Source organism: Chlorocebus sabaeus, chromosome 25, assembly GCF_047675955.1.
Source record: "Chlorocebus sabaeus isolate Y175 chromosome 25, mChlSab1.0.hap1, whole genome shotgun sequence".
NCBI classification, from domain to species: Eukaryota; Metazoa; Chordata; class Mammalia; order Primates; family Cercopithecidae; genus Chlorocebus; species Chlorocebus sabaeus.
This window is the reverse complement of record NC_132928.1, coordinates 60,038,447-60,060,229: the sequence shown is the minus strand read 5'-3', so window position 1 is coordinate 60,060,229 and position 21,783 is coordinate 60,038,447. Positions and strand designations below refer to the sequence as shown.

The 21,783-nt window shown below is 41.9% G+C and overlaps 1 protein-coding gene across 2 annotated transcripts in view; it reads right to left on the bottom strand.

The window, feature by feature from the left end:
• The window catches only part of SELP (selectin P), a 43,027-nt gene extending 22,779 nt beyond the window's left edge, over positions 1 to 20,248 (bottom strand). For both annotated transcript variants that reach the window (XM_007989573.3, XM_073011808.1), the window contains exons 1-7: positions 20,104 to 20,248; positions 8,149 to 8,239; positions 6,050 to 6,436; positions 2,635 to 2,742; positions 1,970 to 2,155; positions 1,254 to 1,439; positions 519 to 704 (exon numbers count right to left, since the gene is read on the bottom strand). In XM_007989573.3, coding sequence (XP_007987764.3) covers positions 519 to 704; positions 1,254 to 1,439; positions 1,970 to 2,155; positions 2,635 to 2,742; positions 6,050 to 6,436; positions 8,149 to 8,239; positions 20,104 to 20,106 — 1,147 coding nt within the window. In that variant the 5' untranslated portion in view covers positions 20,107 to 20,248. The remainder of the gene's footprint in view (positions 1 to 518; positions 705 to 1,253; positions 1,440 to 1,969; positions 2,156 to 2,634; positions 2,743 to 6,049; positions 6,437 to 8,148; positions 8,240 to 20,103) is intronic.
• Between the last annotated feature and the right edge of the window lie 1,535 nt (positions 20,249 to 21,783).

The window sequence follows — 21,783 nt, the reverse complement described above, 5'->3', positions numbered from 1 at the left end:
CCATTACCACTGTCCACCTTATAAACTGAGGGTGTGAGGCAATTGCACAGAATTGTTTGGTGGAATTGTGTAATTGCCTGGGATTGCATCACACACTCTTTTTCAATGCAATTTTCCTTCCTTTGCTTCTTTGTCAAAAGCTACCTTCAAAGACTACATAGGGAATCACTCTCTTTAGCCACCTTAGCCACTGCTCCCAACTCCCTCTCAAGTATAGGACATGGTCCTATACCTCGGATATATCAGTAGAGCAGAAGCTCTATGATAGGTACTTTATACATGCTATTTAATTGTATACTTTTAATTGTATACTATTTAATTGTACTTAATCCTCACAAGCACCTTGTGATTCTCAGCTCCATTTCACAGATGAGAAAACCGTGGTTCCTGGAGGTTGAAGAGCTTGCTCCAGTGCAAGAACTTAGAAGAGATCACCCTGACACTAAGAGCCCTTGGCCTCTCTACCATGCCATGATTCCTTCTTGGACAGAATGGAGGTTGCTAACAAAAAATCCTACCCTCACAGGTTGGCAAGGGTGCAGACCAGTGTCCAGAGGCAATGCAGCGGAGTGTGTCCAAGCCCCTCACTCTGTAGCCGAGCTGGCACTCAAATTTACAGTTGGAGCCATATGCAAAAGCAGCGAGTGGATGAATACAGTCCATGGTTCCTTCGCTGGGGGCTTCCAGGTGCTGACACTGCACAGCTGGAGACAATAACCAAGGATAAAGAGAAAGGTACTGAGAAAGGAGAAAAGGCACAGATAGAGAGCAATAGTGGAACCACTTCTGAAATGGAGGTGGAGCTGGCAAGATGTGAAGGTCAAGAGACCCTAATGATGTTTGTCCAGACTTGGATTACCGGTTCCCAGGGTGACCTGCGTCTGTTAAAAACAAAGATTCCTCCAAGCTGTATTCTTAATGTCCTCTATTCTCTATACTTCTATCAACCTGTCTCAGTAGGTCTTCTAGTGTCCACTTACAGATGTAGAGGCCACCCTTTCTGATCTTATGTGGAAACTGTGAATCAGGCCATTCTGAAACTGCCTGTGGTTGTGAGTTTGGGGATAGAAAGGAATTTTTTTTTTTTTGCTTTCTCATCTCAGATGAACCCAATCTAGCTGAATGGCAGGTAGGAAGAGAATTAAATTTTGGCAATTCAGGCCAGCTTCTCCATAAGCTGGTCAGTTTCATCTATGCACTAAGTGAGGACTGGGTGCAATGGACATTATACATCCCAACTACCTGAAACTCACCTTTACACACTGGGGCTGGGGCTGTCCATACCCCCGAGGCTGTGCATTGCACCACTTCTGGTCCAACTAATGCAAATCCCTCTTCACAACTGAAGCTGCAGCTAGACTGATGCTGGAATGCTTTTGCAGAATGAAGGCAGGTCATGTTTCCTCTTTCAGGAATCTTCAGGGGTGGGCACTGGGCAGCTAAAAACAACCACAGAATAATAGGGTGGATCCTTGGACAAATTTTGTCCATCACCTTGGAAGCCTTCAAATTCTGCAGCAGTCACACCTTCCCAAAGTGGCAGGCAGGGTGATGCACTAGAATGGTTAAATGGTATTTTCAATAGCTGTTTGGAAAGATCTAAACACCCTTGTTTTTCTTGTAGAGAAGTTAGGTAAAATTATCAAATTAATAATACTTAACCCCTAAGTCCTCATCATTGTACTCTGTTTACTTTACAATTAACAAAGGGAAAGGGGAGGGGTCCCTTTGTAATGTTTTGGCCTGAGAATCAACAATTAAACTGACTAAGTCACTCTACCCGTAAAAAAACACCATGAAAATCGAAATTAATGTTACTCTGGTTGACAGTTAACAGTGATAACCAGAATTTTCCATCTAACATAGATGGTCATTATAGCTCGCATTTTTTAATGAAGAAAGCTCATTCCATCCTCTTCTCCCCAAAAATTCTATGTCAGTGAGGATGAAAAGAATAAGGTCTACATACCTAAACACTGCGGAGGCTTATGTGTCCAGATTCCAGAAGCCAAGCATTCCAGCTTGCTGGGCCCATTTACTTGGTACCCGTCAGCACAGTGGAAGCTGCACTGCGAGTTAAAAGAGAAGTTTCCCAGAGGGTGGCTGCAGTTCATAAGCACGTGTTGAGGGAGCTCAAGTTCTCCACACTCGGTCACTGCAGGAGACAAAATAGTGATTTTTATTTTCCATGTAGAATTAACAGCAATGTCAGGTTTGCTGAAAGCTGTAACTACTTATGTAACCCTCTTAACGCTAATTTTCTAAACTTCTAACCCAAGCTATACATCTCTATTTGGTCTCTTTATGTTGGCTGCGTCTTGGGAAATAGTCATTCTTTCACAAGTTTTTACTTCAAACAAGTAAAATTAGCTTCAAAGTGTTCTGTTGGTTTTGCTTCCTTTCCCTTTCCCTTTCCCTTTTCTTTTTTGAGATGTATGAGTCAATGTTTTCTCCCAAGAATAAAATGTTTTTACCTAGAGTGTATGTCTAGGGACACTGAGTGGAGAAGACAGATGATAGAGGGGGGTTAGTACCATCCTATTCTCACTGGAGAGCCTTCAGCATGATTTATTTACTTCTTGGCATCATCTCTAGCATAAAACCAAAACAATATCAACAAAATAGAAGCCTCACCATATTCACATTCTGGCCCATAGAATCCAGGGTAACAGGAGCAGGTGTAGTTCCCGATGGTCTCGAGGCACTCTCCTTGTTTGCTGCAAGACATGTCCTGGCAGGAGGCTGCATAGATATGGAAAGGTCAGAGTCATGAACATTCACCGATGAGAGGAAAGGCTGAATTCTCATTTTGACCATAGACTCATCCCCTCTCAGGTAGGACTGAGCTAGCCAGACAAGAGAGAACCACAGTATCTTCTAGAGAGCCAACATGTTCCCTGTGAAAAGCATTGTAGGGGTCTGCTGGAGTATTGCATGGCTCCCATTTCATACTGGCATTTAGTGTTTCCTAAGGAGGGTACTGCTGTGTGTGGACACAGAGGGACAAATGGAGCCACTGACAGACGTGTGGACAGAGAAACTCTATGTGGTACAAAATGGGTTGTGGTTTTCAAACCAAGCATTGTTTTATTATGGAAGCTCCAATGTCACATATTACAGCATTGAGGTTAGGCACCAGATGTGGAGCATGGGGTCACACAGGTATGATATGAATCCTGGCTATGCTGCCTACTTGCTGTGTGACATTAGGCAAATTACTTCTCTGAGCTCAGCTTGCCCAGGGTTAGGGCCCAGACCCTTTCACCTTTCATTTGCTTCAAATCTATGTCCAGAATCCTACAGTAGAGAAACAGAGGAGCCAAATGAGATATTTAAGACCTACTCATGGTAAACGACAATCTTATGAGGTGATGTTTCATGAGTCTAAATATAGCAGGCCAAGATAGTGCTGACTATGGCTGACCTTCCATGTCCTCCTCACCAAGACAGCGCCACTCAGGTGACAGAATAGAGAAGGGCCAGGGTTTCTTTCCTGCAAGAAAGTATTTGAGGGTATGTGCACTTGATGAGAATTAGTATTAGAATTGATACTTTGAAAGCACTGAGAATGTTTTTATTAATGAGGTCATATTTGGGGCAAGGTCTGTGGCTGAACTGTTTTCTGGTGATTATTTCCTCTGCCTTAAGCCCTGTCCACATGCTGGTTCACTTGGAAGTATATTACAAAAGGATATCCACATGTCATATGTGGATATGCTATGCTACATGATCTCTATGTTTCCTCTCAATTCTGAGATACTAAAATTCTATAAACCAAGCAAGTTTCTGTAGGAAGAAGTTCCTATGGCAGTCAGTGAATTTGGTGAAGCTGCACTGAGACACTGGGAAGGGTTCAAATAAAGAGAATATGTAGGAGGTAATAGCAGCTAAATAGATACAGGTTTGGTCCACATCGTATTCACCTTGCTCCCTGACCTTAACGCCACCAATGTCTCAATGCCTTACAGTAGCAACCCTTGCCTGCCCTATATTCTTGGAGCATACAATGTTTCCCCAATTATAGCTTCCTTGGGATCTCAGAACTCCAGGGGAAAAAAGAGACAATGCTCTGTATTCTATCCCATTTCAGAGTTTCCTGAATAGACAGGTTAGCAATTTGTCTATTCCTTTGGATCTCCAGGGAGAAGATGATTTATTCATGATGATTCAATGAATAAATCTTTTTTTGATAGCATGCTTTGAGGTCTAATAATTACGGACATGTAGAGAATTATTCCAACAATCAAACTTAATTTCATATTACAGTATATGTATTTCTCATCTCCCACGGATAACTGACGCTTCTCTGCATCCTTTACATCTTAGATGGCAAAATGGCATCAATGGGAGTGGCTGCTTAGAGTACTGTGTTGGTGGACATAAAACCCATCTGTGTCAGGTAAAGTTGTATTAATTAGTGATGTCTACCACGTTGCGAGTTAGAGGAGTGGCATCATTTATGCCAGTAATTTTCAATCTTGTTTCTATCTTGCAATTTTTTTGGTAAGCTTTATTGAGGAAGACTGTCTTGCAGAAATGGATCTTGAAGGCTGGGTGAGAAGCGGAAGTAGTGGCATATTGAAACAGCTAGTGGCAGTCTAGGTTATCTGATAAGAGATAATTCTAGGGAGGCATAGCCCGGAAAGGGGTAGAGAGCTGACTGGGAGAGCAGTAGGATGAGCTAATATCCTGGTAATGTCCATCCTGATCCATGAATGTATGGTCATTAATCAATTTATTTATACATAAATGCACTGTTTATAAAGTAGATCTGATTATATGATAATGCATTCATGGATATGTTTTGCCTCCGCTAGGAGGCTTGGGGAGAAGACGGACAATGTAGAAGGTTTTCTTTATTCTATGTATTCTGTTCCGTACATGTACTGTTGAGGGCTTCTGAGGGAGAGGTGTTTAAAATCTAAAGAATTCAGAATATGTATGGCAGATGATTTATCGAAGAAGCTTCAGAGTACTTAGAACCTTCCTGCTCAGGGCAGTCCACACCATCCTTGGGCACAGTGTTCATGTGCTACAAAGGACAGAACCGGCCCCTCTAGACAGGGAAGCAACGTCAGAAAGAAGGACTCAGCTCTGACACTAGGCTCATGAGTAGAGGAAGACCAAGCTTTCAGGAATGTCTGCTTACTCTGGTAGTGGGAAAGTTGACAATTAAAATACACTCGAAGTATTTCACCTTCAATTATTTCTTTCCTGCCCACTCCCCAGCACTACCCTCCCACCAAAGTTCAATGGATCTAAAGGTATGTTGTTGTTGAAGAGAAACTGTAAAGCATTTATAATCCTTGGTTATATTCTCAAATTGTCTCATAAAAATGTTGAGCAAAGAATGTGGTAGTTTATATGGCTAAAAAACACCAACTTTGGAATCAGCATGAGTGTGAAACTGGCTCCACCATCAAGTAGCTTAGAAACTTGGGCAGATTACTTAGTAGCTCTGAGCCTTTCCCTCATCAGCAAAGTAAGAGTAATGGAAAAAATGATTGATGGAGTTGTCATGAGGACTAAATGTGACTAATATTAAATGAACAAATGACACATGAACTAAATAAACTAATAACACAATGCCTAAAGCATACTGACATTCAGTAGGCATTAGTTACAGCTGTGTCACCTAGGGGCTGGGCTAAATTCCCTTCCAATTTATACTCTGTCTTATACCAGGCACAGGGGTGAACAAAAGCTCTAGACCTAAAATTTGGGAGACTGGTTTCAGGTCCTCACTTTGCTTCTGTCCTGCTCCATGGCCTTGAGAAACTAAAACCTCGTGAGTGTTCTTTTCATCAGTTATAAGATGAGACAGGTGAGCTGGATGATACTAAAATTTCCCTCTAGTTTTAAGCAGCCAGTTTTCTCTAATTCTGATCTTATATTCTTCAAGGTGCTCAATCATGCTGACTGACTAACAGTTCACTCCTTGATTTCATGCCCTGCCTTTGTACCTTTGTGTTGACTCAGTGATTACTTTGGCCAACCGGAGAAGGCAGGTTTTTTAAACAGAAAAGTTTCAAAGTAGAGAAGGCCCTACCTGTGTAACACAATGCGTGCTTTTTCTTCAAGCAGTGCTCATCATTCCACTTGCCAGGGGCTGACGGACTCTTGATGTAGATCTCCACGCAGTCCTCGTTGTTCCTTTTGTTGTTAGGTTCATTATCAGCCCAGTTCTCAGCCTCTTTAGTGAGAGCCTTTTTGGTTCCCACCCAGGTCCATGTCTTATTGCTCTTTCGGATCCCAATCCAGTAGTAGGTGCTGTAGTAGGGTAGGACCTCATTGAGGTAATCAATTTCCTTTTTATTCTGGATGGCCACTAAGTCTGTGTAGCGATTCTGGCAGTATTTGCGGGAAGTATTCCATGAGTATGCTTTTGTGCTGTAATGATAAGTCCACGCTGCCACTTCTTTGTGGTTTGTTAGTTCTAGAGTAAAGGAGAATGTGTGCCAGGTTAGCAACCCTCACCAAGAAGAAGCTGTGACCCCAAGTATGCCTCTGCATAGTCAGATGTGTTTCTGACCAGAACATGAATACCCAAAACATGACTAGTTTATGTCTAATGTGGTTGTTTGAAGGAAAAAGAGTGGTTCCACCTTTCGCTTAAAAGTGAATGAAGTCAGAACAGGAAAATGTCATCTTCTGAGGATCCTTGATGTTAAAGATTTGGAATCATAAGATATCAAAGTTTGGGAGGGACCCTGGAAGTCATCTAATTTACTCCTGTCCTTTTATAAAAGAAGGAGACATAAGTAATTTGCCCAAGCTCAGATTAAATGACACAAAAATGTCTTAAGGGCAGGCTCTACCTCTTCACGTGGAAAATAACATGCTTTATGACCTGGAGCCTACCAGCTGGTCCAGGCTCATTGCCCACCATATTTACTTTCTCAGAAAAACAGAATTCCTACTTCCTTGAATTTGCACATGTTCTCCCCACTATCCTGGCTGTTCTCCTCTTCTTATGTCTGGTAAACTTTACTCCCCCTACTCTCCATGGCTTTCCCAGATGGACTCTGTGTTCCTTCCTCCAGGCTCCCACAGCACCTCATCCCTGCCTCCATTGCCCTCATTGCCATGTATGGTAATGTCTGTTTCTATGATACAGCCTACATCTGCCAGGTTGTAAATCTCCAATGGTGTTTTGTTTTTAGCTTTGGATCCTTAGCACTGAGCCTAGAGTTTAGCACTTAACAGGCCTTCAATAAATACGTGTTGAATGAGTGAAACACAGTAGGTTTGTGGCAGAGCCCAGGTAGGAAATCAGATATCCTGATCTGCAGTCTTATAGTCGTTCCATTCTTCTTGGCTGTTTCTCTTTCATTAACTACTCTACTTCCTCCATGTCTGCATACTCACTTATTAACATAGGGCTCAAAACAGCCCTTTTTCACAAGTGTTTTTGATACCAAATGAAATAAAGAATGTGCCTTTCAAAAGTATAAAGATACTACAGCACTGTTACTATAGCCTGTGGGAGTCCACCCAGGGCAGGAGAGGCCAGTTCCCGCATTAAAAGGTGTACAAAGCAAGCAATCAGACCTGGAAATGGGTTTGTTTCCTGTTTATTTAGAGGCTTGTTTCTATCCAACCCTCTTCTCTGCTGCCTGCATGAGGATTAGTCATGCTTGTACCTCCCTTGCTGACATTTCCAGGACATTGTTTTGCCTTAAAAACTTCATTCTAATATAGCCAGGGCTGCATTATGACTTTCATAGACTTTAGGCAACTTTGCCTATGTAGGCTTCTTTCTCCATGCTAACATATTAAAAATTCTATTTTGCAACTGCACTGATACAAAGATGAATATATCACTATATATTAAAACATTTTCTTTGACTTCAAATAAAATAATTCTAAAAGACATTCAAACATATTTGTGGGTCTCTAAAAATTGTGTGGGTCTGTGTCTACTATGCCTAATGGAGACATTGGTCTTGGATACATCATTTTAAGTTCTTTGCTGTGCCCTTTCTACCAATCTGATGGTGTTGGATACATTTGTCTTCCAGCAATCGGCACCTGGACAGTTTTCCCATGCCTCAAATCAACTGGCTACAATCCGTAAAGTTCTCACACATAGCTCTGGGCTCTACCCTAATTACTTGGGGCTAAGGAAAAAGTTAGCATCAAGTTTACCAGAGATCAGGGCACTGAAGCAAAGGAGTCGGGCAATTCCAAAGACCACTCTCCGGAATCTCTGATACAAGATTGCTTTTTGGCAGCTGGCCTGAAACAAGAAGAGAAAACTTTCTTTTAGTATCCATACACCACCAACATGGCCAAAAATAATTCTAGTTAACAATCATTATGTTGAAGTATAATTGTGCCAATTTCCATTGGAAGAGTGGTTCAAGCCCTCTGCTTCCTTCTTGCTTCTCATTGCCCTGCTTCTAAGTTCTACCCTGGATGGACACTGTAGCAAGGCTGGGGACAGAGTTCATTTCTTCATTCATTCAACAAATATTTATTGAGTAGCTTGTGCCACCAATATTTGTATTTTAAGATACATTTTTAATGTGTATGGAAGAAAGCTAAACACATGAATATGGCTGTAATTATTATTATAAAACAATCGTTTTAAGAAGTGGTATGTCATACCCAAGAATAATAGAAAGTCACACGAGAACTTCCTAACCCACACAAATAATGTCTAACCTATACTTTGAGGTCCAGAGCATCAACTAATTGTGTTATGCTATGCCATCTATTTTGTATTATTGATCTTTGTTTTATCTTCTTGCTTTTTTCATTTCTGCACACATCTACAATACTATTCAATGTTTAATATACATATGTATGTATATATTTAATATTTCTTAATATATGCAGTAAACTTATTCCCCTTGGATCTATAGCAACTATTATTTCTCATGAACTCTCTTCTGTTGGGCTTTTATCAAATCTATGAATATTTTTAAAATGTTTTTGGGGCCAGGCGCAGTGGCTCATGCCTGTAATCCCAGCACTTTGGGAGGCTGAGGTGGGTGGATCATGAGGTCAGGAGTTCAAGACCAGCCTGGCCAACATAGTGAAACCCTGTCTCTACTAAAAGTACATTTTTTAAAAATTAGCCAGTTGTGGTGGTGGGTGCCTGTATTCCCAGCTACTCAGGAGGTGGAGGCAGGAGAATCACTTGAACTGGGGAAGCGGAGGTTGCAGTGAGTGGAGATCACATCACTGCACTCCACCCTGGGCGACAGTGCGAGTCTCCTTCTCAAAAAAAAAAAAAAAAAAAAAAAAAACTGTCTACTGTACCTATTGGATAAATTGGTCCTGGATATATCAAATGAGTTCTAGTGATGCTTATCTTCTGCGACTTCCTCATGTTGCACTTGAAAATACTAAAGCTTGGAGCATGTAAATAACACATTCAGAATGACAGTAGCAGAGCCTGGCTTTGAAACAAGAGCTCTTTCCACTCTACTTTTTTTTTTTTTTTTTTTTTTTTAACCTTCATTAACCTCCAGGCTTCTAAATCCATGCTGCATTGCTGTTGTGGATGGTAAAGTGTGTGACATGACTAAGCCTAGCTGCTACAAAGCCACTCCAACATTACCATCGACATAAAAACAGTGCATTTGCTATGCATTTGCAGTTTTGTCACTATCCCAGTCAGACTGCTACCTAAAATCTCTCCTGTAAAGAAATCCCACATTGCTATAGACCACAATTTGGTCTGTGACAATTTGCTGCGGGGTTATGTATGTGTTCGTGTGTCTAGACCCAGTGATAGATGATGTAGTGTGCATGGAACGGTGTGCAGTTGTGTGCGTGTTCCTGTGTCATGCCCCAGTGACAGATGATGTAGGGTGCATGGGACAGTGTGGGGTTGTGTGTGTGTGTGTGTGTGTCATGCCCAGCGATGGATGGTGTAGGGTGCATGGGACAGTGTGGGGTTGTGTGTGTGTGTGTGTGTGTCATGCCCAGTGATGGATGGTGTAGGGTGCATGGGACAGTGTGGGGTTGTGTGTGTGTGTGTGTGTGTCATGCCCAGTGATGGATGGTGTAGGGTGCATGGGACAGTGTGGGGTTGTGTGTGTGTTCATGTGTCATGCCCACTGATGGATGAGGTAGGGTGCATGGGACAGTGTGGGGTTGTGTGTGTGTATGTGTGTGTGTGTGTGTCATGCCACAGTGACAGATGATGTAGGCTGCATGGGACAGTGTGGAGTTGTGTGTGTATGTGTGTGTCATGACCCAGTGATGGATGATGTAGGCTACATGGGATGGTGTGGGGTTGTGTGTGTGTGTGTGTCACGCCCCAGTGATGGATGATATAGGGTGCATGGGATGGTGTGGGGTTGTGTGTGTGCATGTGTGTGTGTGTGTCATGCCCCAGTGATGGATGATGTAGTGTGCATGGGATGGTGTGGGGTTGTGTGTGTGCGTGTGTGTGTGTGTGTCATGCCATAGTGATGGATGATGTAGTGTGCATGGGATGGTGTAGGGTTGCGTGTGTGTTCATGTGTCATGCCCAAGTGATGGATGATGTAGGATGCATGGGATGGTGTGCAGTTGTGTGTGTGTGTGTGTGTCACGCCCCAGTGATGGATGATGTAGGGTGCATGGGGTGGTGTGGGGTTTTGTGTGTGTGTGTGTGTGTGTGTGTGTGTCATGCCCCAGTGATGGATGATGTAGGGTGCATGGGATGGTGTGGGGTTGTGTGTGTATGTACGTGTCATGCCATAGTGATGGATGATGTAGTGTGCATGGGATGGTGTAGGGTTGTGTGTGTGTTCATGTGTCATGCCCAAGCAATGGATGATGTAGGATGCATGGGATGGTGTGCAGTTGTGTGTGTGTGTGTGTCACACCCCAGTGATGGATGATGTAGGGTGCATGGGATGGCGTGGAGTTGTATGTATGTGTCATGCCCCGGTGATGGATGATTTAGGGTGCATGGGACTGTGTGGCGTTGTGCATGTGCTCGTGTGTCATGTCCTGGTGATGAATGATGTAGGGTGCATGCAATGGTGTTGAGTTGTGTGTGTGTGTGTGTCACACCCAGTGATGGGTGATTTAGGGTGCATGGGACAGTGTGGGGTTGTGTGTGTATGTGTGTGTCATGCCCAGTGATGAATGATGTAGGGTGCATGGGACAGTGTGGAGTTGTGTGGTGTGTCACGCCCAGTAATGGATGATGTAGGGTGCATGGGACAGTGTGGAGTTGCATGTGTGTGTGTGTGTGTGTGTGTCATGCCCAGTGATGGATGATGTATGGTGCATGGGACAGTGTGGGGTTGTGTGTCACACCCAGTGATGGATGATGTAGGGTGCATGGGACAGTGTGGGGTTGTATATGTGTGTGTGTGTGTGTGTGTGTGTGTCATGCCCAGTGATGGATGATGTATGGTGCATGGGACAGTGTGGGGTTGTGTGTGTGTCACGCCCAGTGATGGATGATGTAGGGTGCATGGGACAGTGTGGGGTTGTGTGTGTGTGTGTGTGTGTCATGCCCAGTGATGGATGATGTATGGTGCATGGGACAGTGTGGGGTTGTGTGTGTGTCATGCCCAGTGATGGATGAGGTAGGGTACATGGGACAGTGTGGAGTTGTATATGTGTGTGTGTGTGTGTGTGTGTGTGTGTGTGTGTCATGCCCAGTGATGGATGATGTAGGATGCATGGGACAGCGTGGGGTCGTGTGTGTGCATGTGTTCATGCACTTTTGACTACAGCCTGACCAGATACCAGGGAGAACTCAACTCAAACCAGTTGATGTGCAGAGAGCGGAGTTATGTCATAAGCCTAGAACTTTTCATCTGGGAGCTCCTGAATCTTTGCTTTGGTAAGTAGGCATATTTTGTATTCTTATAAGCTGCTGATCTCTGCAGGACCTATGATTAAACACTGAGAGCATCATAACGTTATGATTTATGGTGCTGTTTATTTGCACAAAAAGTAGAGTGACAGATAATCCCTTAGTGCGAAACTAACCCCACTGCTTTCTCTGAATTGTATTGTCACAAGCTGTTCTTACGACCACATTTCAAAGCGCACCATTCCAAATGCTGAAGCAGAAATCTTCAAACCAGGATAAGGCTGACTTCCCAAGGGTTTCACAAGCAAAGAGTGTGTTAATTAAATCTATATTCAGATTCTCAACTTTCACATATATACTTTCTTAAAAACAATTTGCCTAAAATACACCTTTCTCCCACTTTACAAGAGAAACATTATACCTTTTACTAATTTCTTATTTATTCTAGAGCTTTGCCCTTGGGTATAAATACATTCGTATGCCAAAGATGATTCAAAATATTGGTATAGGTATTAAGAATTTGAATATTTTAAATGATATTGCAGCAAATCCTTTTTCAAGTATGGTGATTTCCATTTATTTCCTTTCATCAGCTTTGAGGGAGCACTCAATTAAGTTGTCAGCTTTGACTAAATTTTGATATTAAATCACTATGTAATTTGGGGCATATAACTTGGAAGGACTTCAAGGAATTGAGACATTGCTACAATAAAACTTCTAATTCCATTTACTTATTCATATGAATGAAGTTTCTCAGGTTTAAATCCTTGAAAATGAAATATGGGAATAATATTAATGCCAAACTTGTCGGATTTTGTTGATAAATAATATTCACTTATGGATATATGAACAAATAGGGGAAAGCTCCTCCTCTCTTAGAGACCAATCTTCAATAGTAATTTAAATACAAAGGTTTAAGTTACTTGTCAAAACTTGTAGTATATTTACCTTAGTTTATTTAATTGTGTACTAAAAGTAGCTGTCATGCTAACTCAACAGAATAGAAAAACATTTTAACACATAGAGACTTATGGTTGTAGAAAATTAAAATTTCATATTATATTTTTATTTTGCAAAGAAGTACAATAATCAAGAAAATACTTTAAGCTTAAAATGTGTTGTCTTAGGCTAAAGAATGTAGAAGTGGGATATAAATAAGTATTCAAGGAGAGAAAAATGAATAACATAAAATTTCTTTTTACTAAGAGTCTGCTTGTGGTCTTTTAAGTGATGAGGATTGCAGATCACGCTAGTACTTTATTCCATTGGATAAACTTTAAGAAATTATGTAACAATTTTATTTTTAAAGTCTAATTTTTGTAATACATTGGAAAATCCAATCTTCTTTTGCTTTTAAAATTTGGGATAAAAAATTGTAGCTTTCCACTTAGAAAGGTGTAAGAGGTAACGTAGTGCTCCAGGATATTTTTGGAGGTATAGGAGCAAAAATATTGCTGCTGAAGAGCACAACTCTGCAGGCTTCATGAAGGTACCTAAGTGCTTGTCTCTGAACCTGGGCTCTGCCTCTACTCAGGCAGATTGCAGGACAAGTGCAACGATTTTAAATTTAGTGGTACTCTTCCTGTGGAAGTGGTTTACTCCCTGAACAGAGTATTTCTAGGGATTTCCCTGGCTTTGGGGCCAGCTCACAAGAGTGTGTGGGGCGAGGGAGTCGGCGAGTCTCCTAGTCTCCCATCACAGTGGTCAACTCTACCCACTGTTTCCTGTTTTGGCTTGTTTGTTTAAACTTTTAAATAAGATGTGGTTTAAACAAAGTTTCCAAAAAGAGATGTTTCCCATTTAACCTGTTTGTTCATTTGTTTACACTTTTTTAAAGCAAAATTTCGTCACCAAATTCTCTACCACACGAGACAAAACAGAAAGTGAGAGAGAGCGAGAGAACTTGTTTTAAACATTTTAAAGTTTTAGAGGACTGGTACAGTGCTTCCGATAAGAGCGCAACATCTAAGAAAGGAAAATCTAAGAAAAAAGTAAGTCAGTGTGCATCCCCTGCTTTAATCTGACATAGTTTTCTGTTTCTTTGCATCACCAAATACCAAGATTCACCTCTTATGGTCTCTTGTGGGAGACCATAAAGGTCACTTTCAAGCTAACTTAGTATTTATCTGCTGTTCTGCAGTAAGTCTTCAGACCATGAATGCCTAAGATGGGGCGGCCACCACTCCCCACCGCTGAGACTCAATGAGTGTAAATGATTTGCCCAAGCTTGCTCACCTGAATGTACATAGGGTTAACACAGTAATTCTTATTCTTCCAGGGCTTATGCATTTTCAAAATCTGATAAAAGCCATGATCAGACTTCTTCAAAACATATGCATACTTGCAGTATTTTAGACAATCTCAGATGGTTCATGACCTACTAAATCTGTCCATGTATAATGGGGCCTGAGTTCAAGATTCTGTGTTAACTGTAAGGCAACTGACAAGGATTTTGTGTGGAGGTACAGAGAATGGATGATGTTTAAAAATCTTCTTTGAGTAACGATCTTCCTCTGAAACCTGCTTGGGGTGGGCAGGCGTTCTCACACTTGCTCCTACTCTGCATTATAGTCTTCAGGATGCTGCTCTGTCCTGTGTCACTAAGCAAGTTAAGTACCAAAACAAGAGGAAATTCCTCTCTAGAAGCATCCATATGCTCTGCTAGTCTTTGATGTGCTCTGGAAGCCTGGTTCAACTGGAAGTTGCTGGGAAGGAGTCAGAGACTGGGTCATTAGAATAACATCCTGTGCCTCTGTAAGCCTTCATTAAGCACCATGATTATCTTTAATTTTACTTTAATAAAGAACTAGGCTGGGTGGGGTGGCTCAGGCCTGTAATCCCAGCACTTTGGGAGGCCAAGGTGGGCAGATTGCTTGAGGTCAGGAGTTCGAGAACAGCCTGGCAATGTAGTAAAACCTTGTCTCCACTGAAAATACAAAAATTAGTTGGACATCGTGGCGCATGTCCGTAGTCCCAGCTACTTGCGAGGCTGAGGCAAGAGAATCGCTTGAACCCATAAGGCGGAGGTGGCAGTGAGCCGAGACACTTCACCCTCGGCGACAGAGTGAGACTCTTTCTCAAAAAACAAAACAAAACAAACAAAAAAATTTAATAATGATTGCAGGGTAAAGAAAGAAGCAAAGAGAAAGTGGAATAAGCAAATGCCTTGACCTAACTTTTCATAGAAGGAGGTACCAGAGGCTAGTAGGTGTCCCATGGCTTGCCACGTTTCAGGTGGCTTACAAAGTTGGCAAGAATAGTGCCACAGAAACGAGATGCTGTTCTCTTTGTCTACATTGTAGACTCCAATTTTGTGCTTTTAAGAAGGCAGAATCAAACAATGTCCCTCCCTTAACCCTTTGTCCTCCTGCCCATATCAGCCCGATTTCTCTCCTTCCTCTATAGCTAAACTTTCTTAACTTCCTTGCCTCCCCTTTACTCTCCAGCCCACTGCCCCACCATCCTAGGAAAGTGTTCCTGCAAACTTCATTGCTGACATCCTCATTACCAAACCAAATGAAGACTTTCCACCCTTATCTTCCTTGACCTTTCTGTAGCAATAAATACCACTACTTCCTTTTGCCTAAAATGCTTCCCTTAGCTCTTCTGTTGTTCTTCTGCTCTAATGTTTGAGAAACTTTTCTGAGTCTTCTGAATCTACCTCAGTCCTCTACCTTCGCTTGCAGAGGTAAGGGTTTCTCTAGGTTCCCACTTCCATGGCCCTGTTCTCTTCTCATTCTTCTGCTTTACTGGGAAGTAAAGATGACCTCCTTATGGTCATCTGTTTCCAATGTCCTCTAATCAACATCTCCATTTCTGAATATTCGCTTGAGCAGGAGGTCCACAATTTAAATGCACAACAAACATGTGAGTATACAACTGAGGAAGCTACTGACAGAGGCTTCTCAAGGGCAAGGACCATTATTCACTCAGGTCTGAATCCCCAGCCATGGTAGGGCACATACTCAATGCTTAACAAACATTTTATGGATAAATGAATGAATGAATAATGGCAGAGGAATGACTGAAAGATAAAAATATGTTAAATAGAAAAATGTTAGAAAAATACATAATAATTATAACTGAGTGTATTACTTTTACAGTAGTGATAATATCTAAGTGAACAAATAAAATGGTGAAGACGGACATAATTCCAGTCCTCATAGAATGCACATTCTATTGGTAGATATGACAATGAAATAAATACTAATAACTACACAATAGTACTAAGCAAGTAAACTTGAAAAATATTAATAGAATATAGCCATAAGCGCTAGGTAGGAAATGAAACTTAAGTGATAGAATGCCTGTGTCACTATGTTGGTCAGGAACATCAGGGAAGACCTCTTTAATGAGATAATGTTTAAGTGGAGAGAAGAATGACCACAAGAAACCAGTCAGTGAGAAGCAGGAAGAAGAGCATTAAAGGAAGAAGAAAAAGCTATTTCAAAGGCCTTAAGGTGGAAGCAAACTGCAGTGTGTTCAAAGAACATGAAGACATTAGTGTGGCCAGAATGGAATGAGCAATGGAGAGAAAAATATGAGATGGGGGTAGTGACAGATCACATCGGGCTTTGGGATCCAAAACAAGCGGATGAGATTTTATTCTAAGTGCAATGATAAGCCAAGGGAGGTTGGGCAGGGTGGTTCACACCTGTAATCCTAACACTTGGTGAGGCCAAGGCAGGCAGATCACTTGAGTTCAGGAGTTTAAGACCAGCCTTACCAACATGGAGAAACCCCATCTCCACTAAAAACACAAAAATTAGCCGGGCATGGTGGCACATGCCTGTAATCCCAGCTACTCACGAGGCCAAGACAGGAGAATCACTTGAACCGAGGAGACAGAGGTTGCAGTGAGCTGAGATGGCGCTACTGCACTCCAGCCTGCTGAAGATTGGGAGGTCCTCGAGTTTAATTGAAAATGTAGTTTGAAACCAGATCTTGTGGGTCACAAATACCAGTTAGCAGAAGGGATCTAATTGCAGGGTTCTGAACAGAGAAGTATCATGAACACATGCACTTAATGGTGGTATGATTTTTTTCGGGGGGCTGGGGGATAGGGTCTTGCTCTGTTGCCCAGGATAACATGCAGTGGCATGATCTGGGTTCACTGAAACCTCCACCTCCCAGGCTCAAGTGATCTTCCCAGCTCAGCCTCCTGAGTAACTGGGACTACAGGCATGCATCACCGCACTCGGCTAATTTTTTGTAGAGATAAGGTCTCACTGTATTGCCCAGGCTGGCCTGGAGCTCCTGGGCTCAAGCAAAACTCTTTTGTTGGCCTCCAAAAATGCTGAGATTATAGGGGTGAGAGTGGTATGATTTTTTTTTAATGAGTTAGAATCAGGGAGATTGCACTGCAAAAGAAGAGGCTATTGCAATGGTCCAGTGAGAGTTAAAGAGGGACTGGTTTGGTCTGGCACCAGTGGGAATGCAAATGGGGGAGGTGAATATGAGAGTCATGGAGGACACAGAACTATACAACATGTTGGTAGCAAAGCCCAGATGTTACAAGCTATTACAGCTAATACATTAGTTCCCTTATGTTTCTGGATGGTGGTTGTGGTAGTGGTGTGGCACAGATACGAGTAGCCCAGCTTAGGGGTGGAAAAAGAAATACAGTGAGAAAAGAGGTTGTCTCTAAGCCAAAGAGCAAATTATGAATATAGACAGGAAGGGACCTAGGACATCAACATTTAGAATCCAAGCATATACTTAATTTAGACTACTAATTGCCATTATTTTGAGTAAAATATTAGCATTAAAAATAAAGTACCATACTTAAATTTTTTAAAACGTCTCTTGGATCGGAGATGAGTTTTGTCTCTACAAATAGTAAGGATTTGCTCTGCATTTGACTTCATAAAGTTTCAGATTTACTTTTCAATCAGAGAGATTAGACACCTTGAAGACAATATAACGAATGTCATTTATAAAACCACTGTGTACCTACTCTCTAGGGTTAGGTCCAGGGTTTTTTCTAAGCACAGCTTTTTATGTAGTAAGTCATTTTGATTTTTGAGGATTTGATTAATAAGCTTCTACTTAAAGATCTCTGAAGATGCATATTCTAAGAGCTGGTGGCCAGCCCAGGAGAGTCTGAACTATTTTAGTTGCATTTTGAAAAACAGGTAATGAAAAGAAGAGTAAGGACTAGAAGCCACATAGCTAAGGTGGTTAAAAGGTATAAATGGAAAATAATCCAGACCTGCTCCTTAGCCCACTAAAACTTTTTGTTTTGTTTTGTTTTGTTTTGTTTTGGAGACGAGTCTTGCTCTGTCACCCAGGCTGGAGTGCAGTGGCATGATCTCGGCTCACTGCCACCTCCACCTCCTGGGTTCAAGAGATTTTCCTGCCTCAGCCTCCTGAGTAGCTGGGATTACAGGCGCATGCCAACATGCCCAGCTAATTTTTGTACGTTTAGTAAAGATGGTGTTTCACCCTGTTGGCCAGGCTGCTCTTGAACTCCCGACTTCAAGTGACCCATGCACCTCGGCCTCCCAAAGTGCTGGGATTACGGGCATGAGCCACTGCACCCAGCCGTAGCCTGCTAAAACTTTGACAAACATCAATGCAATTTAACTAGAAGTTCCCAGTCAAGAGTTACTCCTCTGAGATCTATCTGATTGAAAACACCCCACCAGAAAAACCTTATCCTCATTTTCTCAGGTCCTAAAAGTTAATTAAAGCCACTCTCTGAACTGGAAGCAAAACTTACACTGGCAGTTTGAGGTTTCTGAATCTTTGGGGCCAAATGTGCTCAGAGGGAAAGGAAGAGGTCTTGTCTTTGATATACTAAAAACAATTCCAGGGCTGGGGTCTTAGCACTTCATTGTAGAGCTCAAGCCTAGTTTCAGGGTGCCGACAGAGGGGCTTCTGAACACAAAGCACAGGAGGCAATCGAGAAGGGTTCTGATCCTGGGATCCACATGGAGGTCTGGGAACCTCCTGTGGTTGTCTCTAAAGGTTGGTGTTTATGTGGATGTTTTTGCTTTCATCTGGGAAAGAAAAGTTGTAACTTTCATCAATATCTCAAAGAACTCTATGATCCAATAAGTTCATACCTTTGAAATACAGAAGGATACCAAGGAGAGTAGAAGGAAGAGAGGAAGAACTGCTCATTTAAGTTAACCAATTCAGAAGTATGACATGCAAAAAGATAAGACAAAAGTAACTCATATCCTTATGTCATTGTGGTTCAAACTTAGGACAGGCTCAAACTCCTTCCTCTTCTCTTTATCATACTCTCATTCCTGTTTTCCCCAACACGGAACCCCACATTATAAGTACTTGAAAAGTGTGCTATAGTAAAGCAAAGAAGTGGGATGAATCAGATGTATGCGGTACTTTTTTCTGGAGTCCCACAGAAAGGTGCTCAAAAACAGAGAGCTGCCTGTTTCCTTCATAGCCACAGACTGCAGGATTTCAGACCCTGGGACTACGTGGGATACTCTTGGAAAGTCTGGGGAAAATTAGAAGTAGCCTAACCACGTGTATTTTATCTAGGTGCATATAACATTGCTGAGTTCAAAATGCCTAGCTATCCTTGGATCTTTCCTGAATCCTAAACCCCACCATTCCTAAGATTGTTCTTTTTCTTGTAACAATAATGGCTAACATTTACTAATCACTTACTATGTGTCAGGCTCAGATCTGGATGCTTTTCAGCAAAATCTTATGTAATCCTCATGATAAAACTATAGAGTATTATTACTATATCCATTTTATAGAAGAAGAAACTGAGTCATTAACAAGATTGAGACTTAGGGCAGAAATGGAAACTATGTGTATATTCCAGATCAGTCCCAGAAGATTCATAGGCTCACAGAAAGAAATGGGAGGGATGGGGATGAGAAACTCTTCCATTGTAAGCTTGTCCCAGGGCAGTTGCCCAGTCTTCCATTTATTTCATCATTTATCCCAGACAGAAGTGCAGTCTTGGAAAATGGGGTGACAGGTTTACCATGATCTACTCTGAGAGCCCCTGTAGATTCCAGTAGGAGGAACAGCAGCTGCAGAGCCAGAGGACAGGACCCAGATCCCAACATCATGTAGCCTAACAGTGCAGCTTAGATAAAACACAGCCTCTGTAAGCCACAATGACTTTATTTGTAAAATAGAAATAGCAACCTCAGCTCACAAAGATGTTGGGAGGGTCAAAGTGGACAGCAAGTTTAAAAGTACTCACAAAATCTAATAGGCAGTTCAACATAAAACTCCATGGCTATCGCTGTTCCTCACTTTCTGAAACTTTACCTGCCTGACTTAGTCCCAAACCACTCCAACTCACTTCAACCACTTCCCATGCAGAAAAAAAATAAACTCACCATCTCCTCTGCGACTCTGCTGGTTTTCTGCCTTCCGCCCAACCCGGACTTCTTATAGTCTCACTGCCTCCCCTCAGTGTCAGGCTGTTTAGAAAAACAACTTCCTATTCACATTCCAGAAACTCACCACAGCCCTTCCCATGAAGTTAGAATGTTGATAATGCGAGGGTGATGTTGGCAGCTTAGAAACAGTGGTTGCCAAGAGGCAAAGGGGTCACCCCCTTCCGTGGGAGATGGTCTGGAGACAGGGCAAGGTGAATCACTCCTGTGCTGAGCAACGTGGTAACAGTACACACACAAAGGTTTTCTTTGATTATGATATAAGCCCCAATTGAAAGTCGTACATTTGGAAAATATGCTTTGAATTAATCATAATGTGATTTTCCAGGCCCATTTTCCAGTTGTCGTGAAATGTCAGTGAATGTTTACTATTCCAGCAGCCTTCTGAGGGAAAGGAGCAAAAATAGTAGCACAATAAAAATTAGAGAGAAAAGGAAAAAGCCACTAACGGTTTTCTGGCACTTGGGGAAGTTTACTGGTAAGTTTCAAAATGACATATTAAATAGACATAGGTCACATGAAAGAAATTCTGCTTCTTATATCAGAAATAAAAAGGTATACAAATAGATACCTTTTTATTTTCCTCTTCCCATGGAATATGTAGGACCAAAAAGCTGTTGGCATAGTAGTTAAGACTTGAGCTATGCTGTTAAACAGCCTGAGACCCATCCTGGCTCCGCCTCTGGCTATCCACTGGGCAAATTACTTAAACTCTCTATGCCTCTGTTTCCTCAACTGTAAAACAGAATAACAAAACTTGCCTCACCGGGTTGTTGTAGGATCAAATGAGTTAATATGTAGAGAGTGATTGAAATGACACCTGGCCCACAATTGACGCTCAACAAATGTTAGCGATTATTACTACTTTTCAGATTAGATCTCAGACAGCAAAATCAAGTATCAAGTATTTAGTATCAAGTCAGAAAGCCATAACTCCTATTTATACTCTCGGAATTCTATTGTGTAGTAGTAGGTATTATTCTTCATTCACTTCATGATGGTTACAGCTTGTAAATAGGCATCTCATGGATAAATTTAAAATGGAATGAAGTAGAAACATTGGAAGAAAGTCTAAAGGTAAAGATGAATTAGGGCATGTGAGGCTGCATTTGCACTTTGGAATTTGGTACCAAGAAGAAGAAATTAATTATATAGTAGAAGTAGAAAAGATTGTGAAGGAGATGCTGTTGAAGGAATGGCTGTAGGGGAATAAGGGAAGCTTAGAGAGATGAAAAACTGAGGAACTTCTTGGCAGCATGATGCAGTTCAGAGTCCACACCCCAGAGTCAGACTGCCTAGCTCCACCACCTACCAGCTGTGTTGGGCGTTACTAATCTCCCTATGACTCAGTTTCCTCAGTGATGTGGTTTTGCTGTGTTCCCACCCAAATCTCATCTTGAATTGTAGCTCCCATAATTCCCACAGGTTGTGGGAGGGACCTGGTAGGAGATAATGGAATCATGGGGGTGGTTCCCTCATACTGTTCTCATGGTAATGAATAAGTCTCACGAGATCTGATGGTTTTATAAGGGGAAACCCCTTTTGTTTGGTTCTCATTTCTCTCTCTTCCCTGCTGTCATGTAAGACGTATCTTTTGCTTTCTGCCATGATTGTGAGGCC